This window comes from Selaginella moellendorffii, unplaced genomic scaffold (assembly GCF_000143415.4).
Source record: "Selaginella moellendorffii unplaced genomic scaffold, v1.0 SELMOscaffold_69, whole genome shotgun sequence".
NCBI lineage: Eukaryota > Viridiplantae > Streptophyta > Lycopodiopsida > Selaginellales > Selaginellaceae > Selaginella > Selaginella moellendorffii.
Window position 1 is genome coordinate 523,960 of NW_003314330.1, and position 19,589 is coordinate 543,548.

The 19,589-nt window shown below is 42.2% G+C and overlaps 1 protein-coding gene across 1 annotated transcript; it reads left to right on the forward strand.

The window, feature by feature from the left end:
* Nucleotides 1-217: 217 nt before the first annotated feature.
* On the forward strand, nucleotides 218-2,588 carry LOC9653503 (probable endo-1,3(4)-beta-glucanase ARB_01444). Its single transcript, XM_002985587.2, has 2 exons — nucleotides 218-414; nucleotides 473-2,588. The coding sequence occupies exon 2, from the start codon at nucleotides 485-487 to the stop codon at nucleotides 2,504-2,506; it is 2,022 nt and encodes a 673-aa protein (XP_002985633.2). The 5' UTR covers nucleotides 218-414; nucleotides 473-484; the 3' UTR covers nucleotides 2,507-2,588.
* The last annotated feature ends 17,001 nt before the right edge of the window (nucleotides 2,589-19,589 follow it).

The following is a 19,589-nucleotide window of genomic DNA, read 5'->3' on the forward strand; positions in this document are numbered from 1 at the left end:
TACACTTGCTTTAATTCAAAGTAAAACCAACACGATCGTCGAAGCGACGCTCCATGATTCTTATATAGCGGTTTTGATGAAAGAAGATTTCACCACGATCATGGGCAAGCTAAAGAATTTGATCCAAACGATCGCTAGATTATGCGAGAAGGTAGGATAGGCTAGCATTTCTATCAACGCGTTGTCGAAAGATGGAAAGAAGCGTGTAGAAACGCTGTTGAACGTTTCAAAAGGCTATAGCTAGAAATGCTATAGCCTTTCTTAGGTCTTGCTCATTTCTTTCCTCGTTTCCTCCAGGAAGAACAAGGCGCGCGGAGGAGGAAGAAGCTCGAGGCGATCAAGCTGGCCGCGCACAGGATTCTCGATCGCCTCCTCCGCAAGCTCCACATCGATCCGTATTCTTCCACTGGCGAGGTGAGAGAAATCTAGAGCGATATTTCGATCGGTATTTCACCAGGATTTCGCCCGGCAGACCGAGGAATCGATGATGTCGGCGATATTCGATCACCACCGCCACGCATCGGAGCTCTTCGCATCGGTCCCCAACACCGCGGCTGGAGATCCATCAAATTTCTGGAGCGAGGAGCTCAAGAAAGCCCCATTCCCGACCAACTCCTTCTGGCTCAACTACGTTCTCAAGGATGGATCACAGCCAGAGTACATTCATCCATACCTTGTTCAGTCCAAGCCAGGCGCCTTCACGATCTGCTATCCAGCCAGGATCGTTTCTCCAGCCTTCATCATCCAGGCATTCACGCAGGACATCACAATTTCTCATGGCCGAGGCAACGTCCCACACGTCATCTCACACTACGACGATCTTTCGGTAGCGCTGGAAGTTCCAGGCAAGCGCCTCAAGGTTCCTCTAGTTCGTGGAAGTCCATACGTGACGCTGGTTTTCAAGGGTGGCATCTCTAGCTCCAACTATGAACCAGTGACCATCTCAACGATTCATGCCATCTTGGAGCTCACATCAAGCCCCGACAATACCAAGCATCGCCTAGTTCTCAACAACAGGCAGACTTGGTGCATCTACTCTAGCTCGGCTATGGAGATTGTCAAGGATGGAGTGTCGGCTGTGCGAAGCAAGAGACCTTTCTCGGGTGCTTTGCGGCTGGCGTTGGTTCCTCGTCCTGAAAGCGAAGGGGTCCTGGACACTTTCAGTGGAAGATATCCCGTGAGAGGGCATGCAACCTTTGACAGGCCTTTCAGCATGGGCTTCGAGTGGAAGAGCCGCGGAAGGGGAGAGCTTCTCATGCTGTGCTTACCGATGCACAAGGAGATAATGGCTTCTCCAAGCCTGTCGACCTGCCGGGTGTCGAATCTCGTCTACTCCAGCATCGATGGAAGCTTGGAAGGCGTCGTGGGTGACAAGTGGTCGCTGGAGCCGAGGTCGGTTTCGTCTGCGTGGTACTCGGACTGTGGCATTTCGGACAGCTTCGCTCGCGACCAGATCAAGCACGCCTTGGACAGAGATGTACACGAGCTCTCGCAGATTTCTACCAACTCGAGCTACTTTTACGGCAAGGCCGCTGCTCGAGCTGCAAGGATGGCGCTCATAGCCGAGGAAGTTGGCCACTATGGAGTGATACCGAAGCTGAGAAGCTTTCTCGACGAGGCCGTCACGCCATGGCTCGACGGGAGCTTTGCGAGAAACGGGATAGTCTTTGATGCAAAGTGGGGGGGTCTGGTGAGCCGGGAGGGAGCCAGAGATCCGGGGGCCGACTTTGGAAATGGAGTCTACAACGATCATCACTACCACTGGGGTTACTTCGTCTACGCTGGAGCTGTTCTTGCCAAGATCGACAATGCCTGGGCCAGGAAGTACCGTGACCACCTCTACACTCTGGTGGGAGACTACATGACTTTTAGGAAGGAAGGCTCGAGCTTTCCAAGGCTGCGGTGCTTCGACCTGTGGCTCATGCATTCCTGGGCTGGGGGTCTGACGGAATTCGCGGATGGTCGCAACCAGGAAAGCACCAGCGAGGCTGTGAATGCGTACTACTCGGCGGCGCTACTTGGCATGGCTTTTGGGGACGTGGGACTCATCAACCACGGTCTCACACTCGCAGCTCTGGAGATTCATGCAGCGAAATCACTCTGGTTCGTCCCTTCCAGCTCCGATTCTTCGATCTACGAGGAGGAGTTTGCGAGAGACAACCGGGTCATCGGAGTTTTATGGGCCAACAAGAGAGACACAGGACTGTGGTTTGCTCCAGCCGAGAGCAGGGAATGCAGGGTTGGGATCCAGGTTCTTCCTCTCACTCCCATCACCGAGAAGCTGTTCGACGACAAAGGTTTTGTCCGGGAAGTTGTGCAGTGGACATGGCCCAGAGTGGAGCTCGCAAATGTTGCAGATGGATGGAAGGGATTTGCCTACGCTCTCGAGGCAGTCTCTGGGGATTCAAAGGCGGCTCTCAAGAACACTTTGGCACTCAAAGGACATGACGATGGGAACTCGCTCTCAAATATGCTCTGGTGGATATCTACTCGCCCGCCGTGCTAGACACGACTTTAGTCAACGTTTATAATGCAAGTAATATTCTGTATTTTATGCTGGTTCAACATGTAGATTCAGTTTCATTCTACTATAGGACAGCTTCACTCTAACCACTTGAGGGATGAATAACAGTGGTAATTGATTTTTGAACGTAACACACTTGAGGTGGATGATTATGGCAATATTTTTTAAGGTGTTGAGCTTGATGCTGTCAGAGTCGATGTTTTATGTCCATTCTAAAGTTATGAGTTTGAGAAGGTTTTCCATAGGCATCTATTGCATTCTATGGCGTGCAATTTGTAAAAGGGTGGATTTTACAACGGTGGATTTCACTCACACCACGTGTATGCTTGCTATTGGTCCATGTGTATTATGAGTGTGAAAAAAACACAGGCATAGAATATTTTATGAATATCCAATCCTTATGCCCCGGATGGGGCATCATGCCCATAGCAATGACCCATGCTATGTATGGAATGGAGCCATTCATGGCCCATAGACCCATTCATCCCATGCATTCGAGCAAGTTCTTGGTGCTCATGGCAAGAGTTTATCTTTTGTTGCAATGCATTTACAAATTGCACGCCTTTTTTAACATAGTGTCATAGCAAGCGTAAGTGAACTCCATCTAGAATTTGGGAGTATGGCAGCCTTGATCGTCATCAACAGCCATCGCCGTGTCCTCCCCACATTGCCGACCGCCGCTGTGCTGCTCGCAATCATCGATGCTCCCATTGTTACCCGCCGCAGCGTCTAGGCAATCGTTGAATCCTCTTGCTTCCTCTGTCTTGCATTGTGATTCTTGAGGTGCATTCACCATGGATGCGAAGAACTCCTGGGCTCTCATAGCTGGAAAATGTTGGAAATTGAGTCACACCTGGGCACACCTCTTTTAACATAGTGTTCATAACAAACGTAAGTGAACTCCATCTAGCTCCATTGCAAAGCCATGGATATATACTATCTGGAGTCATGTCTTTAATGGATCTCATTGAGTTTATCTTTCGTTGCAATTGATTTCCAATGTAGCTCTCTCAACACTTGAGTTTTGTACCATGATGCTTAGAAGATTTGCATATGACTCAAAAGTAGGTTGAAGTCTAACCAATTTGATGAATTGGTGGGGTTCATACTTCAATTGTGTACTATGCAAAGGTGCATAGTGTTGATGTTTAGACCTAGAGTTCTCTCAAGAGGAGCATGCTAAAGGAAATTTGAGAATGTGGAAGTTGCAATTGCATGTAGTAACATTCAGGATAACAATAGGCACTTTCAACATTTTCCAATTATAATTGTTTCAAATTGGACCTAGAGTTCTCTCAAGAGGAGCATGCTGAAGGAGATTTGAGAATATGGAAGTTGCAATTGCATGTAGTAACATTTAGGTGAGAAGAGCAATGACAATGGACACTTACAATATTTTCCAATCATAACCGTTTCAAATTTTGAAATTTGTAAAAAGGGTTTCCAAGCATGGGGCAAAACTATCCAATGTATGCCGTGTGCTGCGGCCGAAGAACTGAAGTTTTCAGGGATTGGAAGCTCGTGCTCACTTTGGTAAGAGTAGATTTGTAATAATTTCCTATATGGTGTAACCCTTTTGCAATGTTTGAGGTTTCTGGGTTTCCTCCTGGCATGGCAAACTGGAGACGATTTTATGACTTCTTTGAGGCACAACAATGGATCCAATAGGGGACAGGACCGAGGATTCTATATGATGCCTCCTCCTCTCAAGGCTCGACAATCCCTTTGACAAGGCAGCCCAAGACTACTTCTAATCTTGTGTCAATCACCGAGGGGAAAGGTCCTGCTGAAGAAAGCGACAGCGAGGGATATGTTACTACTCGAGATGCAAGCGAGGACGAGTTCACAGACCCAGAGGGTGATTTTGGTTCTACCAAACAAGTTGAGAGTTCCTCAAGCGAGGATGGGCATCATGTAGCACCCAAGCTCGATAGTTTTGACCCAGAACCTAAATTGGGAGCTGCTTTGGAAGCTATAGTGATTACCCTTGGTGAGACAAGCATAAGCCAAAAGGGTACCAAGGGCCGCAAGTGCCTATAATGGGCATTTGTGGAATATTTTGAATATTCTTACCTTTAACTTTGCCAATGAACTGGAAAGAGTCTCTTTCAAAGTGTGAAACATATTTCAAGACAATTATCTATTTTTATTGTGAAAGTGTCTACATTACTTCCACAACATTAGCCCAATCCATACAAGCTCTCTGGATTTTGGAGTGCCCAGTGGATCTTGTGTTTGGTCCACTCCTTTGACAGGTATGTTAAAGGGAAGAAAACTTCTCGTGTGCATGTGGAGAACCTGGGAAATCGAGTAGATGATGTACTCTGTCTCTCAACTTGGATCCAAATAGGCTCTCCCGGTCGGAACTCTGGAGAATCAACCGCAAAGTGATGGAACTTGGATAACTCTTTCGGGCTCATATCTATAAAATGTTCAAACATACAAGAGTTTTAGTTGTTTGTGAAAGTAAATAGTTACCTTGAATGATGTCCACAATCCAGCTGCGGAAGTTCTCTCCAAAGTCCTGATCAAAGATCAGGCAGTTGATGAACTCCGCAGGAGGAATGATCGTCCTTACCCGGAAGACCTGTAACAAAGCATCTGTCCCAATGAGTGAAAGCCCACCTAGCAATGCTGGACTCTTGTAAGGCCTTTGACGAGCTTCCATGCGCATTGAGTGTTGGAAGCCATCTTGGAGTAAGTCTCCCACTACGTTTGGCTCGATGAATAGGTAATGCCAAACCACCGCAGCCACGCATGCCTCCACAGCTTGCTCATAACCTTCACCAAGTTCGGTGAGTCTAGACTCAAGCACTGCATTGTAGTCAGTAATTGCAGGGTTCTCTAGGATGGAATCCACAGACTTGCGCCGATTGCCCTCCTCCTTTAGGCTTGATGCACCTCACAATTGGTTGAGTGCATTCCAGATATGCGACGCGCATGCTTTGAGGTCCATCTCATATAGTCCTCCTCGGGCAAGTCGTCCATCCTCGTTTGGAACCTTTCCAGCTGCAATTGCCAATGTTGCAATTGTACACCCGCGAGAAACCTGTGCATTACATTCGAACGCTTGGAATAGCAACCATCCCACAAAGATAGCCTGTGCATATAAAAGTGAGGAGCATATAAAACTTGTGCTTTAAACTTAACTTACCACATCTCGCTTTTCTTGTCGCAACGTCCTAGAATGCACTGGCATCCTGGGATGCCAATATGTGGCTCCTTCCCTAAGCACAAACAGTCCACGCGTCTGTAACACAAAATTACTCTAGTGAGCCAAGTGAAAATTAGACTTACCGATCCTAGAATCTGGCAAACAGCCTCCCTAATGGCTTTTGCATGTGGCCCACCCACATTTATTGTGGATTCCTCCCACACCAAAGCTCCTCCAATCTCAGACGTATAGACCACTTTGTAATTCGGTGTGCGGAGATTAGTATTGAAGGCGAATTGGAAACAACTGAATTCATTGTTTGGTGCAATCTAGAAGGACAAGTGAGGTAACTCCAATTCATAGGCAATCCATTGCTTACCAGAATGCGAGACGGCCTCAAACGTGTACGAGCAAGTCTGTATGGCCGAAGCATGGCCTTCTCGATGCAAAAACGAGAGAACTTACAATACAGTATTTCAACAGTGTCAAATAGTTCTCTCAATTGTTGTGCAGCCGCCCAATTCCTACGTAGGTCCCTGCACAAAACCATAAGATGGTATTAAGTGCTAAGAAATAGATACACGTACCTTTTCTCAATGAACCATGCTATTGTGGACTCAAGAATTGAAGGAGGCACATTAATACTTACTTCAGCAAGGAGCTGTTGGATTGTGTTGTCACAAAACACATCCTCGTACTGTGCTTCTGAAAGGCCAAGCTTAAGGAAAAGACTCTCCCAATCTTGCCAATGAGGCATGGCTTGGTTGAAAAGCACGTGCCGCAGAAATATTTCACCGCCAGCCCAATGGAATTCAGGGTGTTTAGCAATAGCGTCTAGCATCTCCTCGTCACTTGTGCTCTCCACGGCAAAGCAACCAAGAAGCTTGTGTTTCAGCCATTGCACCTGTAAGAGAACTTCAGCATCCCCCTGTGCCCTCACGTCAAGGGTTGTGGTGGCATCCTGTAAGGCAGAAACCTCCTCAATCTGCAGCATGATAAAGTTGGCACTATCCTGAGTGGTTAACTGAACAGCTTCATTAAATGCATTGGTGGCATCAATCCATCTTTATTGATGCTCCAACAATCTACATGCAAACATTAGTTCAATTTTCAATACCACAATTTTCAATTATCTTACTCTACTGTAGAAAAGTTGTCAAGCAACTCCATAAGCGTAAACGGAGTGGAGCTACTTCCCTCTAGAAAGGGGGGTGGAGGCACACCATGGTCTTCAAGGCCTCCGCCATCACTGTCATACACTACCATTGGCCTATCTGCACTCAGAAATTAGAAAATGAAGAAAATATTCATTTATGTTAATGCTTCTTACCAGCCGCATGGCCTGGAGCCACTATCTCTAGTGACAAGGATGTCTTTGGAGATCCTTGGTGTGGTTCATCCCCACCATCACCTTGTTCTTCGACTCCGCTAATGTCCATGTTGTTTTGTGTGGGGAGAGTTTCTTCCGGTAATGGAAGAATGTCCTCTTCATCCGCAGAGTCTTCTTCTTCATTATTCTCGCAAGGGTTTGGTTCCTACGTGGCTGGCCTTGGATCATCATTTGCAGTCAAGGTATTTGTAGCAGCTACAACTGCAAAGACCACAACATATATTTGTGAGGAGGGAACTTAAAAAAAAAATGACTTACGTTCACGAACATCCTTTTTTTCGAGTGCTCGGGCCTGTTTTTGATAACTTAGCCAATGTTTGTCAGTAAGATGCTCCATAACATTGTATAAATATATAACTGTTGCCCGATTGCCATTGGCCTTGTTTGCTATAGCTCCCCATGATGTTTGAGGAGGCCAGTAGCAAGGCCGGATAGAGCTGAGGCCAAATTTTGCAGACTCGGCATGGGCCTCACCACCATTGGACTGCCTTGCACGCCGGACAAATGCTCCTGGGTTGGTCATGGATGAAGGTTGAATTCCTGAGGCTTGGAGTGATAGTAGAATCGCATGTTGGGCTGTGCCGGGCTGGAAAGGAATACTAGAGTATAAGCCACCCCATATGAGACACTCTGGGAGGTCCACTGCCAGCTCGTCAAGTTCCGTCACCTTCACAGATGGCTCTCTTTTCCGCCCATATAAGTGTACATGCCAAGTCTTTGGGATTGCAATCCACTTGGTGACAAGAACTGTGGTGAACGGCCGGGGGACCAAGGGTGTTGTAGACGACATCCCACCAATGACTTTAGATTGACTGCCACGACGTCCACGACGACAACATAAGGACTGCCGATTGTTATCGGCATAGGTGTGCACTGCAGCCACAAGCGGTGAGAGAGTCTAGCACAGTGAAACAAAAATGAGTTAAACAAATCCAAAGAAGAAAAAAAAGAAGAGTGCATGGGGTCATGTTATACCTGTGGCTCACATGGCAGCCTGCCTTGAGGGTCAGCTTGAACATATCTGGATGTCAAAGCTCCACTAGATGATGATGTCGATCCTTGGGAGTAGTTGTGGAATGCTGATGGGGAACTATAAGCTCGTTGGTGTGAGGCATTGTCAACTCACCCTACGCAGAAAAACACATGGAAAAAAAAACGGGTACAAATGAAAAACTTACCGAGCTAGACCGCTTGTTGCTTCGGGAGGTAGATGGCCAGGTACTGGCACTTGTACCGGTAGATGGAGTTGCGAGAGTAGTAGCGGTTGGTGGAGTTGCGGGGCTGGTAGCAGTGGCACTATATGGGATTCCGTGAGCACGTCCTCTAGTTGGTGTTGGTGTTGGTGGCAACGTTCCAGATTGGACAACACCGTGGGCATGAGGTGTCCGGACTTGCTCATTTTGAATGCTCGGGCTGCTACTTTCCAAGGAAGGCGAGGAGAATGAAACATGTTGGAGGTTCCGCATATGTTGCAATGTATGCAATGTTAGGCGGTGCTCTGCTTGCTCAAATGCAGTCGGGAGCTGTGGATGGGATGCTGTTGGAGTTGATGTCCTTGCTACGGAGCTTGGAAAATCAAGTGGCTGGCATGTGTCTCGCGGGACTGTTGGCTGTACCGATTGCGGAACATCGAGTGCTTGGCTGCGTGCTCGCGAGGTGTTTCCATAGTGTCTACTGCTGTTGAAGCGTGCGGCGTTCTTGCTTCGAGCCTAGAAACCACAAAGGATTGGTTATGCAAACCTGATTGAGGAGAAGCTACCCACCATCACAGCTGTGGCGCTCTCGCTTGGGCGGTGGTCTTGCGATCGGGGGAGTGTGCACTAGAAGCCTTGCCTCCGGTTAGATGACACGAATCGATTGGAAGAATGAACGAACCATCGACAAAATCATGTCATAAAATGAAATTGCCCCGTATCCAAGGCACAATTAATATGGGTAGGACTTGGTGAAAACCCTAATCCCAAACGTGGGAACCCTAAAATTGAACAAATCAAAAATTGAATTTAAATTTGAAATGTACACTAAAGAACACTCAATTTTCTCCGAGTATGGCCAAGTATAATTTTTCCAAAGCTCGTCGCTTCACTGGTGTTGCTGTAGGCAAGGCACTCTCGATGTAAAGTGGAAGATCTACACCCGCAACATCAGCCATTGCACACTCCATTGTTAGATCCAAATGAAGTAGATATTGCTCGTCTAAGTTGAGTCCCTCCCGATGCATCAAAAATGCCTGGTTTCGAACAGTGCCAAGAGCGTATAAGGTAGCCAAGCACAACAAAATAGATTTAAAGAAATTGTTGTATTCTTGCTCTAAAGATTACCTCTGACAAAGTTGCACCTTCGACATTAGAGAGAAATGGTCCGAGAAGGTCTTCAATATCTTTTCCACCAACAGCCGGCATAATCCTACAAAAGCACATTTTATTAGGAATTCTGTAACATTACCAAAATTGTTACCCAAGCTTGTGTTCCATCGGTTGAAATAAGTTTGCAGGAACATGAGATAGTCTGAAGTAATCACCACATCGATACGGACGGACCTCATGGAGGTTCCAGGTTGCAACCCAGTGTGAAATATCCTTCTTGAGGTACGGAGCAAAGACACAACGTAGACTCTGGTTGTGCCATGGATTAGATACATCGAGAATTCCTATATCTTCTATGGACTCAAAAAGGTGCTTATAAAACCACACCACGCGCTCAAAGAGCTCTCTCCACAAATGCTCTATGTGCTGTAAAACAAATTTGATTTAGTCCTATGAGTCCTTATTTGGAAAAACTCTAACGCTGTGAGTACCTAGTTACGTGTTGATGTCCCACGTATGAAGCTCCTAGCTGCAGGACCCCAACAGCGGATCATGTCCCTCTCAACCTCATTGTGCTCTGGAGCATTGTCGCTCCGGATGCGCTTGGGCCTTCCAAATCAACGAACAGCCTGCGCATATGTGTTAAATATTGTATGGGATTCTTTGGAGGTAGCTAGCTCGCAAGCTACAATATAATGAGTTGCCCCGCAAATAATGGCATCTACATAGAAACCATAGCTTACAAGCTTGCAATATGCTACAATAAACATGTTACCACATGTGTTGAAAAAAAAGTAGAAATGAAAGAATACTCACAATCCATATGGCAAAGTGCATAAGCCTCTTCATTCCTATAAATCCGTCGTCGAATCCTTGTCATGTGCCTCTGTTCCAGCCTACTTGGATCGTGAGTGGCTAAGGCCTCACGAATTTGGCGTCGGCTAAATCGGTATCCTCTAGTTCGACAGCTAGATCGGGAATTGATAATCCCCCAGTTTGTGCCACCTTGATTCATGGCATTGTTAGTTCGAACGTGATGAAGTACCTCTTCGGGTGGTACTCTATAATATACACCTCTCCAATTTGGATCGACAAGCCGCATGTATTTGTATAGTGTTGGCTTGGAAATTCTAAGATAGCATGCGAGGTAAGCAGTAGTCTTAGTCTCGAGGATCTTCAGGTGCATCCAAGTGCCAAATGCAGCTAGACTACTGAATCCCCTCGATTGCAAAAAATTATAGAAGGCCTAGAAACGTGCAAATCATGAATCTAGAAGGCTGGAAACTAAACAAACCTCTGGGAGAGCATCGTTGTCACTATCCATACTGGAACCATAGCTAAAATTGAATGGAAGGCCATCCACCTCATCTTCCTCCACATCTTCTAGTAAACCTGGAAGAAAAAGTTTCAGTGACACAAATTTGAAGTAAACTAGGGAGGGAACTATACTCATGGTAGGAACTTGAAAGTCTATAGAGAACAATTGAGTAGTAAATCAAAGCCACTTCCAACACTGCCCACAAAAACATTTCAAACCACTCACTAACAAACCAAGTTACCTTCCATATCTGCTACCAAGAAACATGCCGAATAACAGAGCACTAAAGCAAGGCGCTAAGGCAAAGAAGCGTCTCCTAAACCCTATGACCTAATGAATCCCCATGTCATGGGGTCAAACTTGATGATATGTGGCATCTATGTGTAACACGTTGTTCATATTATGGGGACATCATTGACCCATCGGCCAGAATCCATGGGGCATCCATGGGGCATCCATGGGGCATCCATGAGGCATCCAAATGACATTTAATGCCGAACCAATAGAAAACTGCCACATGGACACTGTATTGTGAGTGAAATCTACCGCAGTAACACTCACCCTTTTACGAATTGCACGCCATACATTCTCTAGCTGGTCCAAAAAACATGTATTAGCATTGGTGAAAGGCATGTGTATTCAAGATTGAAGACTAAAGGGGACAAGAATTTGAAAGGTTTTCCATTGGCCAGCAGCTGCAAAAAGTGGCTTACTACCTTTGTGAAATGGAGTGGTTATAGTGGCTGTGAGGGTGTGATCAAGAAGACAACCAACATGAAGGACCAATGATAGCCCTTGAGTGTGTGAGGTAGGTTAGATCCCATGCTCCTCAGTTGGCAGAAGTGGACCTTGTATTGGCATCCATTACATTGTGGATACACATCTTTTCAAAAAGAAAAGAAACATTTAATGCAAATCTCACAAATTTCTACCTTGTATATGCATTTGGTTTGTTGGAGCATGATTCGCTGCTTGGACTTTGCTGAGCCTATGAGCGATCACAAGATTAGTTCTTCCCTGTGTAGTCGATCAAGGGAAGAACAAAGTTGATTGAGAAAAGATAAAAGCATAGCTTTTATCCTTCATTAATCGGTTCACACCACCTGGTGAAACTGTGCCTAATATGTTCAATTGGGTTTGGCCAGTGTTATATTTTGGCCAATCCTGAGGCATAACCACCTTAAATATTCGTCATCCAAGCCGTTTGATAAAAAGGAAGAAACTAAATTGAATCCTCAGCTCAAATGAATCACGTCCTCACAGTAGTTCCTTCACACATGCTCTATCATTTGCAGAGAATACCACAAAAACATGCTTACTCGCAATTGAAAGGACTGCTAGAATTCCTTGTCAAGGTGTCGTTTTGCAGCTTTCCACTCTGTTTAGCTTATCAAAGAGGTATATAAGAATTCGTTGAAAATATAGCAATAGCAAAAGAGAAAGAAGTACTTATGCTGATCGCGGCCTTACCTGTGATCCATCAACCATGTTCAAGTGGCATGTGTAGTGAAGAGTTGCTGACATTGGGATTCGTCATCGCTAAGGACTCTCCTGCTTCCCGGTTGTGAAAGTGAAAGGCCAGAGGATTTTGGGCTGGGATCGCGACGCGTTTGACATCTGCTACGCTGCCTCGAGGTAGCTCCATACCTGACCCATCGCTACTGTTATATCCGCCACTATACATTCTGGAGTGGCTGTCTAAGTGGACAGTGGATACTAGAATGTTGCATTGCAGCTTGTGGTAAATGGATAGGGCTTGCAGAGATGCATCACAAAACCAGGATGGATGCGGAGATTTCATAAGTCTTTTACATAGTTTAGTATTAAACCCAAATACGCTCAAAGATTTTATCCTTGAAGACTGTCTGCTGTGACCATAGCATCTGCATGAGCATCTCCGATACCTTGCTCATACTCACGATGGCCCAAATGTTTGATTACTTGAGAGAATAAGGTTTTAGCTATGGTCTTGATTGCATCGAGCTATTCAGAGAGCTTGCCTACCGGTAACAAGCCTTTGTGCTAAGGTCACACCATTTAGAACGTTCTTGGACATTGCTTCTTTATTGACTTTCTCCAAATGCCAAAGCATTGTCACATCCAGTTCCCTTTGGATGTTTGAAGAAACACCAGATCATTGGCTTATCCATCTGGTTGTTGAGTTGGCTGATGATAGCATCATGATCATTTCAAAATCATCGAGGGTTTGTAAACAAAGGATTTTAAAATGTCTTACTGGAAGCTGCTCCACATTGTCTACTCGCCAACCATGGCATGGGGATTTTACTGGCAGGATTGCATTGCTTCGATTGCATTGTTGGGAGGTCAAGGTCTTGGTGTCAGTTCCATCTTGGACTCTATCTCAAACTCCATCTCGGGTCCATTTCGGACTCCATCTCAGGTCCATCTTGAACACTATCTCGGGTCCATCTCGGGTCCATCTCGGACTCCATCTCGAGTCCATCTCAGACTCCATCTCAAACTCCATCTTAGACTCCATTTTGGACTCCATATCGAGTTCATCTCGAACTCCATCTTGGGTCCATCTTGGACTCCATCTCGGGTCCATCTCAGACTCCATCTTGGGTCCATTTCGGACTCTATCTCGGGTCCATCTCGGACTCCATCTCAGGTCCATCTCAAACTCTATCTCGGACTCCATCTCGAACTCCATCTCAGGTCCATCTCAAACTCCTCCACATATTATATGTTGGTCCTCGTGTTTCCCTTTTCTAAAGACTCACTTACTGCTTGCTTCGTGCTTGTTCCTCGAGCACTTTGTTGGGAGTTCCACTCTTACTCTCAACTATCCAAGTTGGAGTTTTTAGTCTAAACATGTTACTCTTGTTTGGCTTCCACTTCGGCCACTACCATGGGGCACCTTTTTAGCTCCACTTTTGGGGCTCTGGGATTTGTGTCTCATAGTGTTGACACTTCAAGATTAGCTCCGAAGCAATGTGCAGTAGCTCAAATGCTGTTTAGGGCCCCACAAAAGCAAATGCCATTGCCGCCACCTATTGGGTTGAGTGCACTCTCGATTAGGCAAAGTGATTTTGTCCTCACACCACCGCCACAAGCTGTCATCTCCACCCTCGAAACACTGTTGATGCAAGATCTCACTTGGGCATCTCTATTGGCACCGCACTACATTTCCCGGTTGCCTAATATTGAGTGTTTTGCCTACAAATCTCCACAAAGGGAAAAAATGCCTAGGCAAAACAAGCATGTGGAAGAAATCTTATCCGGTGACAAGGAGCTTGATTATGGCTAAGTAAAGTTGTCTAGGGAACTTGTGTTTTCTCCCTATAACAAGTTTTGGTTTAATGCTTTTAGGTTACTTGCCTATGTGTAACTACTTGAAGGAGAAATATCAATTGAGCAAGAGATCTAACTCATATAGAAGTAATACCTAATGGAGCATGTGTTTCTCTTTTGCGGATAAGTTTATCCCTTTGGACTCACCCAATTTGCTCAGATTTTTTGCCTAAACAATGAGGGCAAAATAATCATGATGAGTAAGAAGGATCACATGCCTGATTAATACATTCTTCCTAACTACATATCTGGATAAAGAGGCAACTTCACCTACTTGAAGCCTGACTATCATGCTAAGCTTAAGGTGTTTTGTGCCATCATCAACGAGAGGACGGTTGTGCAAAATGCCAACATTAATATAACTTGCCTATTGGAAGTTATCAAGACTAGATAGCAAATAAACATAACTCATTTTGCCTACAATGGATTTATGGCCGAAATGAAGAATGTTCCCTTACAGGAAGGCAAGTAAAGATGGGAGTCTTCATTTTTTTTACGGCACATCTACAAGCATTACACTACTCAGGAGAATCCCATGCCTCACCTTGTCATTGAGCCACCACCTTTAGTATCTCCTCTGAGGGAGATAGTGAGGGATGTGGATGCAGAGAAAAATCCCAATGATATAGATTCAAGTGAGGAAAATTCTCCCCTCAAAAAGAAACTCCGCCTAGATCCAAAAATTTAAGTTGTGAGACTTCCTGAATCAGAAACAGAGTCATGACTCATTTACGTCTACAGAAACAACTCCAATGTCGATACAAATCTCTCTGAGCATCAGAGAAGGGATGAATACACAAACGGACTGAAAGAAATTCCACAACTTAGGCCACAATGTCTAACACATAATGCGCTTATAGATGTTATAAAACAATTAGCTGTAGATACATCCAATAAGGTGAGTTTAGGCCAAGAAGATCATAGTTAAGAAACTCAACGGGACAAAGAGGACAAAGCAGGGTCTAGGTGAATCGGAACTCCAATCCACTTATACATCTGATAGTGATGCACCTTCAGTGGATCAATCTAACAAGATAAGACAGCTATGCAGCAGTAGATGCCACAAAAACACAAGGTCAAGGCTAGTTACACCTTCACTCACAAGAATATGAGTTAGCCAAGCAAGCCAATAATCTGAAGCTTTATGGAGGAGCTCACTCAACACATCAAGGGAGGAGGCAAGCAGCCAATTGACGAACTGATGCAATCAGTAGAAGATGAAGAAACAACAAAATACTGTATGCAAGTCTTGAGTTACCTCAAGATAATCACCAAAAAAGTGTCATGGAGTCATGGGCAAGCAAAATCATCAGCGTTACATAATCCAAGAATTCAAGAGTGCAATCCCTAGTTCCACATCCATAGATGCAAAGTGTATCAGCCACCAAGACTAGCACATCGCAATGCTCGACCAAGAAAATCAAATCATGCATCAAGAACTTGACGATCTATGGCAAAGCATTGAGCATGTCACTATGAAAACCAAGCTTAACAATCTAGAGTAGGATTTGGAAAATCCAATTGCCTAAGAACAAACAGTAGCTCTGTCATGGGGGAGTGATGAAGAGGTAAATGTTTTATTTTGTGGATTATCCCAAGCAGAGCAAAATAAGAAAGATTAGGTGAAATGCAGTTATACTTAAGGTTAGGCATCCAAAGAAGACAAACCTAACTTAAGTAATACTCATTATAGACAAACGTGAAGCAATTAAAAATAGTTATAAAATCATGTAGTATATAAGTAACACTTCAACGTGCTAGAAAACAACCCCCACTCACTGTTGTATGCATTTGTATTGAATTAATTATTTTTTCTCCCACCTATTATTATTTGTGTAAAGTAGAGTTGAGAGAGTGACATATATCTATCCTTACTCACACCTTTAGGGTGAGTTCTCTTTTATTCTCTTTTTATTCTTTTTTATTCTTTCTTTTATTTTTCTATGTTCTTGTTTTTGTTTGTTGGTCACTATTTTGTAGACCAGGGTAAAAATGCGAGTATAAACAAAAAAAGCCTTACTAAAAGCTCAATATTGTGGGGGTTCTTGTCAAACTAGTGCAAGACAAAGCAAAAGATAACTAAAAGTTATGTCAAATATGCTCAACAAAAAACATATAGGAGTTCTTACTTTATATTCATTTGGCTAAGTATAGATATTAAGCACAATTTACTAACACTTGAACAAAAGGGACTGAAAAGGGAACTATATTGATCTCGTATCGTTGTAGCAGTAAAGAAAGAATATCTAAAAAGACTTGTCGACAAATAACTTTCAATAGCCACAATCACATTCATGACAATGTTAGAGTTGCAAGTTCCTTATAGATTTGAGTTGGGATTATATCAATCTTGATGATTATTATTGCACTTGTTATGAAATGAGTTTCATCTTGATATGAATAGATGTATTTATAGAGGATCAGTTTGGTGATTACTTGTTGAGTATAGTTTTGTCATATTTAGCTTTTAGATTAATGTAAATATGCTATTTATTAACAATTGCATTATAAGTTTGGCTTATAGATATATCAAAGAGAATGTTATGAGTTATACTAGGAATTCTTGTTTAGCATTGAAGTCAATTGATGCAAGACTCATGATAATTAATCATCACCAATGATTAGTAGATGTAAAAACTAACTTGAATATCAAAGCTAATAAGCTAAAATGCCTTCCTTGACAACTCTTAATAAATAAAATAATGAGCATTAGAACTGAAAGAATAAAAAACATATTAGTAAGATGTTATTGAAGTTTATTTTAGTAACTTTAGTTCTTTAGTATTATTTTATTCAGATTGGCTAATGTAATATCTAGCAGATAATAAATGTTTGTTGACTCTTATAACATTCATTCTGATATATTGATTATTGCTAAGGTTAATTTTGATAGATTAAGGTGATACATTAACATCTTGTTTGTTAGACAATAATACTTTATGTACTTTGAACTATCTTTTTAATACGTTATTTGGCATATTATCTCCAATATTTGGTAGTTAAGATTTATTATTGAGTTTTTTTTATGGTAGCTATTGAATTATGTTGGATAGTTCATCCTATGTCTTTAAAATTTAATTATCTTAGTGGTTCCTATACTATATTATACTAGTTTATTAGATAATAACTTAGTTGGATAACTTTTGTATTTTAATCTAAGATTTATTCACTAATAATTCAATGTATCTAAGATATCTTTATCTATGACTTTGATATTATTCATCATCTAAACCTGGCAAATTGGCTTTAACACTTTGTATGCATAGTGAAATTTTTAGTCATAAGATGCTATTATCAATTAGTTACATTACTGTAAACAACTAAATTTTCCATTCTACTTTAATCATTTAACCACACCACTGACCACTTGGAGAAGTCTCACTCACAACCTCTATAAATCTTATTCCAAACTTAGGGCTTGCTAGCTCTAAGAATGGCATCTATTGAATTCCCTTTCAAACTCCATTTTAGATCCATTTTGGACTCTTTCTCAAGTCCATCTCAGACTCCATCTTAGATTCTATCTAGGACTCCATTTCATACTCTATCTCAGGTCCATCTCAGACTCCATCTTAAACTCTATCTCAAGTCTATCTTAGGCTCATTTTGGACTTTATCTCGGACTCCATCTCAAACTTCATCTCAGACTCTATTTCGAGTCCATTTCAGACTTCATCTCAGGTCCATCTTGACATTTCTACATGTCATGTGTTTGTCCTCTTGGGTTCCTTTTCTAAAGACTCACTTATTGCTCGCTTCAAGCTTGTTCAAACGTGTTATGCTTGTTTGGCTTCTACTTCGGCCACTACCACATGGCATCCTTTCGGCTCCACTTTTGGGGCTCTGGGATTTGTATCTCACAATCACCCACTTCTGTTTTAATATTTTTAATTCTATTAAAAGGGCATGATTGTGTAAATAATTCCAACTGCCTATTTATAATAGTCTATCTAAACCTTTGCAATAAATTTAGTTTATTATTCATGAGGGGCCTTTGGTTTTTTTTTCTATATCACTTGTAGATAGGGTATATCATCTTTTGTAGTCCCAAAACAGATTTAAGTTGATCTATTTCTTACAAAGTGTGAACATTATAAAACTTTTCTAGAGTTATTTTTATGGCAATGATCCAGACTAGAGTATTCATTGATGAGGATATTAATCTTTTCAAAGGGGGAAAGTGTGTCGTGAATGTGACTTTGAGTATTGAAAGTTATTTATTTGCAAGTCCTTTCAAATATTCCTCTTTTATTGCCACGATGATAGGAGATCGGTACTACTGGTTCCCTTTATTAGTTCCTCTTGTTCAATTGCTAATAAACTAGATAAAAATAACATATAAACTCCTATGTATTTATTGTTGAGCATACTTAGTCTTGCATTAGCTTAATATGAACTTTTTGTGTACTATGCACTAGTCCCTTAATATTATTATATAATAACGTACTATATTTGCCAAACACCCTTGCTATCACTCTCTATATATTAGTCCCATTTAGTCCCATGGGCTATTTATGGAAAGTATCTAGATCTACTAATTAGGTATATCTATAGAATGTAAAGATTATTATGAACACAAAGAAGAAAAAATGAATTTATATTAAACACTCTAAATACAAAGTGAAATTGCAAATTTAGACATGGGAATATCATATTTTAGTAGTTTATTTAGTTTTGTAGTCTCTCTTCCTTTCAACAATAAAATCTTAAAAATTAGTTCAATTTCTAACTTAAATGAGTGATTAAAAAGAGTAAAGAATTATATAAAGGAATTGATTAAGATGTGAGAAGAGTCAAGGAGAGTATGATATTAAAAGTTAAATTGCAAAAAAACAATATCAAAGTAAGAGTCTCAACTTTCTCATTCACTTTCCCTAAATGATGCATAATTAAAAATAGAAAACAAGATACTGATTATAACCATTGAGTTTGATGTGGATTGAGGATGCATGCCAAAGACCAATATCATAAGTTTATGTGATCATTATAAATAGTGGTTACAAAAGAGAATTTTCAAAAAAACAACTAAGTTTCAAAAGAGTTTACATTTACAAGCAACTCTTTGATGAAGATGGTCTAATTTATTTTTGAAGATAGATACTTTTGAGAGTGGAAAGTAATTAAGTGAAGCTTACTATTTGGTTCCTTCTATGACACGAGAGTACTCAATGCAAAATTTGAAACATTTACCTCCAAAACAATATAGCTTCATGTTATTTGAATGAAGTGAAATTAAATGTAAATTTCAAAAGATCAAAAACAGTCTGAGTAACAAAATACCACACAAAAAGGGCATCTTCCATAGTGAGTCATGTAACACAAAGAGTGATTTAAAGAAGCCATGTATGAAATAATAGAAACCTTAGTAATATTTGTAATGATGTTATATAAGAAAACAATATAGTCCTAAAACTATCAAATATAAATTAAAACAACATTTTTCAAACTATACAAAAGGTTGTATTATCAAATTATTGAGTTTCAAAGAAGATAAAATGCCATGAACCAGAGCTGGAGATTTATGACCGAACCTGTGTAGCGTGCGCTGCCGTCGTGGGGGGGGGTTTTTGCAGACTCCTTTT